This window comes from Pimephales promelas, chromosome 24 (genome assembly GCF_988280905.1).
Source record: "Pimephales promelas chromosome 24, fPimPro1.hap1.1, whole genome shotgun sequence".
Taxonomy (NCBI): domain Eukaryota; kingdom Metazoa; phylum Chordata; class Actinopteri; order Cypriniformes; family Leuciscidae; genus Pimephales; species Pimephales promelas.
The window spans coordinates 4442799-4448483 of NC_142792.1; the positions used below are offsets into that span (position 1 = coordinate 4442799).

General features: G+C 41.2%; 1 protein-coding gene across 26 annotated transcripts in view; it reads right to left on the reverse strand.

Moving 5' to 3' along the window:
- The window catches only part of wnk1b (WNK lysine deficient protein kinase 1b), a 73915-nt gene that overhangs the window by 67179 nt on the left and 1051 nt on the right, over window positions 1-5685 (reverse strand). For all 26 annotated transcript variants that reach the window (XM_089127189.1, XM_089127184.1, XM_089127183.1 and 23 more), the window contains exon 2: window positions 4016-5213. In XM_089127189.1, coding sequence (XP_088983315.1) covers window positions 4016-4753 — 738 coding nt within the window. In that variant the 5' untranslated portion in view covers window positions 4754-5213. The remainder of the gene's footprint in view (window positions 1-4015; window positions 5214-5685) is intronic.

Sequence of the window (5685 nt, forward strand, 5' to 3'; positions counted from 1 at the left end):
ACAATGGCAAAGACCTCAGTATATTTCCATTTATGATGACATCTTTTTTCCCCTTCCAGCCCATGTAAGACACACAATGGATAGCACACTTATGGCCAGTACTGTAAATGAGGAAGGAGATCAGCGCTTGCAAATGAAGGAAGCGCAGCTCCTGTCTTTGTCTTTCTTACTCCTTTGAAAAAAAAAATGGATTTCAACAATGAAAAGGGAAACGGGTATGGCTGGGATCCATGGGATTGGATTTCTTCCTCAACTGTTCCCCTCACATCCTCTGCATTATTCACAGATGACGACACTCTCTCTGGGGCATGTCTCTATTAAACCGGTTCGGCGTTGAGGCACCTCCCGCAAATTCCAGCACTGTGACATCTCAAAGTTAACATATGCTGATAAGGCTGCTGACGGCACGACAGCCGTAGGGTTTTAAATAGTTTAGGGTCAGCAACTTGCATATAGTTCAGAGTCTACATTAGTGAAGGGAGTCAGCATATGGACACAGGAGCATGTGCAAGTATGCGTGCACATAGGTTTTATAAAACTAATTGCAAGTGGTTTCCATTTCTCATATCTGCTGGAAAAGATCATGAAGAAAAGAGTGTGTAATGTGTGAAAAAGTGCATGCAAACCAGCTTACACACCATTAGGTGACTAAAATCACATTAGAACCACACACACAATTGCTAGAGTGAAGATGAGAGAGTGAACAAGATTGTGAGTGGTACTTGCCATGAGTTGTTGGGTCAAAAAGTCTAGTACACGATTCTTATTTAGTTTTATCATCTGCCGAGTGAAATCCATAAGCCTAATCACTTCAATAGCACCACACCTTTCTTCAACAGGCATACAATTTGAGGTATCAATGTTTGTAGCACAAATTCTGCATGACATTTATACAATGTTTAATACTTAGAGTCAGAGGGTGTGTTAACCAAGAATGAGTAATATTACGTGGTGCTTCTTAAGTTTAGATTAACATCACATCTAAAATGCTTTGACTGCACCCAGTTTTGTTCCACTCTGTTAACATGTGAAATTTTGGGAAAATATTTGGCAAAGAGTTAAACAGGAATGGAGTGAAAAAGACACGGCAAATTTAGCTCTTGCTCGCCCTTTCATGTCTTTACTATTATAATTCAGCTGAATAGAAAAACAAAAGAGTTAAGGGACGCCTCTGCTCCCATTAAAAGAGCCCTCGCTTGGATCTCCCTGAAAACATGAAGAATGAATTGGGGGGATGTCAGCCTTTGTCATCCCATAGCTCATCTATGATTCAACACATACCGAGGCAATGAGAACAAGAGAAACACATCATCCAATTTTTAATCCAATAAAAGTATTCAAAATAATAGGGAGTAAAATTTACTGATGCATGCTGGCTAACCAAAGCCACTATTCAACCAACTGATAGTGTAACTAAATTGTTACTTGCTTAATGGAAGAACAAGAGAACATTAGAACTTCAGACATATAGGAGGAAACATCTGAGTCAATCCATGGAAAGAAACTCGTTCCCAAGTGATCTCAAATGGGAGTAAAATAAAAGCTCTGCAAATGAATCAGCTCTGGGGAGAAACGCAGTTTAGATGGCCCATTAACAAAGCTGACGAGCGGAGATTATCATCTTTCCTCTTCTACATCCAAAGGTCTCTTTTACTGATGTCCAGTATGACTTCAAATACTTTAAAACTACAAAAGCGTCCTGAAAACTAAGGAGAGATACCAAAAGAGAGAGAGAACGTCGGGCAAACACAAAGCAACCCTCCCTGATGTCCTTGCATCGCTCACCCCCTCTTTTCCTTGCTCGCTCTCCCTTTGTTAAAGCAATCTGAGAGTTTCCAGTGGCCAGACCTCTGCTCCTGCAAGCCCTCTGACCCCTAAATTACTTAGAGGTACTCTAAAGGCCTTAATCCATCTATAAACACACTGCACATCCCCCGTTTTAGCAAGTGTCCACACACCTCATAATGCTACTTGGCTTTCACCAACGCACATCAGTATAAATCCCCTCATCCCGGCAGCGTGGACATGATGTCACTGGCACCATCCGCTCTTACATTCCACAGTCTTACACCCCACCACACAGCATATTTTGCACACTTTCATCCGTATACTTCTTTGACATGTTTATGTAATGGTTTAAATCTATGAGCGCTTAGGAGGAATTACTAAAGTCTGACTGGTGTGTATAACTGTTCAGTTTGAACAGAAGGATCCAGAATCCATCTTTATCTGTATGCAGTTATACTTTCTCCAAGATGAACAGAGAGGGTCTTGTGATATTCAGAGGAAAAATACAAGCCTATATGTATTGAGATCCAACTTGATTGGGTTTCAAAGACCCAATTTGTTAGATTTCAAGGTGTTATTAAAAAAGGCAACCCTGGATTAATGTAACTCAACTCTGGTTTGACACTAAAAAAGTGTAGAGTAACAGACTAATCAATGCATATACATTTGAACAGATTTAAGCCTTTGACCACCATACCGTCTGGTTGAATACACTTTGTTTTGGAAGTAACAAACCTAAAAAAAGTGTTCAAGGTGCCATTAAATCAGAAGTACCATATTGACGTTAGCTATCTTGCTCAGCAACAGAGTTGCTCCGCCATGACAGTAGTTACAAAAACAAACACGCTATACTGATACAAATACTGTGGTTCTCAACAAGGAGGCCACAGGATGAATTAAAACCATTTAAATTAACTTATTTTTAATATATAAATATTAGTATTATAAATAGGGATGGCCCTAGCCAATCTCATGGATCGGTATTGGGGGAGATAGAGGTCTGTTCTAGCGCCTCATACACACATATTCGAGCTTCCGTGTTTAGCATGTTTGATGCGCACTTTTGTAACAAATCACTGGAAAGTCATTTACTGTTTATTTTATCGACTATCAGACTATCTGAGACATCGTTGCTATGGGTTCTGACAGACTGAGCTGCATGCTTTCTAACCTTATCCCACTTTTTTCTTTTTTGTTGCAATTATTCTGCTTATTGTACGTATAAATATGTTTTTTATCAGTATTCCATATTCCTGCAGTCTCATATTACTGTATTAATTATTATATTGGAATTACCCTGTGATAGATCTCACTTTTTTTCCATTTGAGCCCCAAAGAAACTCTGCACATCCCTGTATTTTAATAACTTAAACATACTTGAAGCGTGCACCAAGTCTAGGAAAATACAAGTTTCGGATTGGGCCTCGGTATTGGCAGGTTCTCAATATTCAATGACACGGATTGGATCGGGGGCACAAAAAAACCCCATAAAATTTGATCGGGTCATCCCTAAATATAGCACTTGTTTTTATTGAGGAAAATGCAACTCTTAAAACTTCTAGTATGTGGATATTGAGTGGTTCACTGCGCAAATACTACAGTGCCCCTGGTGGCAGTGCTGAGAATGCAACATGTAGATGCAATAAATTTGCCGTATGACACATTTTGGAATGCAACAATAAGTAATATGAAATCAAGCTAGCATTACATCTACATTCAAGTGAATGCAAACACTTCTAGATTTGCAAGCTTGACTTTATCATGAAAGGAATCCATAATTATGCAACACAACAAGCATGCTTTGCATACTCAGCATTGCCGCAAGGGACTATAGGACTATAGAAGCAGTCGGTTATAACACAACAGCACTTTATGATCAACAACAGAACAGACATTTGAGTAATAAGAACACTAGCACGAGACAACGCATCATATACAGTATGTTTGGGGCTAATCTGCAACTTTACCAAAGATCTTCTTCACCCACATCCTGTAGGGGCACCATAAGGACCATGACCACAAAAGTGCACAAACAAGTTGCACCAACATGATTTCCTGTTGTAAGTTAGGCACTCGTTTTTTAAATAGATCTTTCTGTGTTTCGCAAGGCACTTTTAAAGCCTTTGGTCAGCCACAAAAAAAAGAATAATAATGTTCACATTATACAACACGAGCATCTACAACTAATAAAGGCTGAACATGAATACCACGGAAGTTAGTTTCTTACCTGAAGTTCACACCACGCTACCTCCACCGTTGTCTCCGTGTCCAAGCCCTTGTAGACGGTTTTGAATGAGCCACGTCCAATCTCGATATCAAATTTGAGGAAACGGCCATCGGGTGAGGTGCCCACAGCTTTGGTCTCCACTTCTTCTATGTCATCCTGAACCTTTTTCTCAGCCTCCCTCTGCTCAGCTTCAGCACGGGCCTTCGCCACACCTCTCTCTTCCTCCTCACGTTTCTCTGTTACTCCGATCTCCTGCTCCTTGTCGCCCACGTCGCTGGGCACCGTCTCGGCCGTCCCAAGGGCCTCAGCCTGCCTTGCACCCACATCCACATCCAGCACAGATTGGCTCTGTACCTCTACAATCCGATCAACCCCAGCGCCTCTTCCATCCTCTGCATGTTCATCCACTGCTATACCCGAAACACCCGATTGCGTGTCAATGGTTACATCAGGGGCCAAACTAAGCACCACAGGAACGACAAACTGCTCGCAGTCTGGATGCGAGGTGCAGGCTTTGCTGGGCAAGTCGAGGGCTGTGGCATTGGAGTCACAGATGACGCTACGCCTAAAAAATCTGTGCTCAGCCGTCTTCAGATCTTTATCCATGGTGTGGCGTCGCTTCCTGACCTCTGTGTCTAGCTTCTCAGCCACCAGTGAGTCCGAACCGGAGCCATTCACATTCTTTGGAGGTGGAGGTGCCAAGAAGGTCACCACCTTGTTAGGATTTTCTGACGACATCTCTCCAGGAAAAAAAAACAAACAAACTTAAATGTATAAATAAATTATTATGAAAAAACTTGTAAACTTTGACTTTTGCAAAAATGTCCTCTTCCTGTTTTGACTGTGCACAAAAAGCCTATGAAAAACAGCTCATGTGAACCAGAGAGTTTACAGGAAGGCCCCCTCCGTGAGGTATTCCTTGCTAACAGTTACTCTTACAGTGTAAAGGGCCAGAGCCCAAGAGAGGAGGTGTTCTTTTATAAACGTAAAAGAACAAGACACAGTCACTGAGAGGCAAGCACTGATGGTGACAGACAAAAACTGTCAAATCCACTTCATCCATCCTGCAGTGACCCGGAGACAGCCGTCATTGGGCATAAGGGACCACAAGAGGGAAAAGGGCAAGAGCCTTGATGTTCTTCAGACCTTTAGAGTGCAGGAAACCTGGCTTCGAAACCAAAAACCAGGTCCAGATTTACTGTGAGAGACATACAAAGAATATATTGATTAACATTACAAAAACAAGTTTTAAAAACATTACAAGCTATCCAACAGAATAAGCATTTTAATATGATTAATTATTGAAGACTGACACGTAAATCAGAGGTTTACTATTATCCTATGTTACAACTTAAGACACTTCTTACTCAATCTTAAGTATAACGTTTGAAGCAGCTAACGTTACCGGTGCAAACGCAAAAACTACTATTCGACCCAGATTATTTTATCGCACTTGGTGTTTCTCAGAAGCCTTTTGCTACAGTTAACATTACTCGGCTCGCTACAACGATTCCCTGGGGTTATTCTCGATATTGAGTCAGACATGTTTTAGTTTCAATCTTACAAGTATGATAAAATAAAATGCTGTGCCTCAAAAAAAATATCAACAAAACAAAACCATGTGACGGTAGATCTAACACGTCTACTGCGCACGCGGGGGTCTCGAGGCG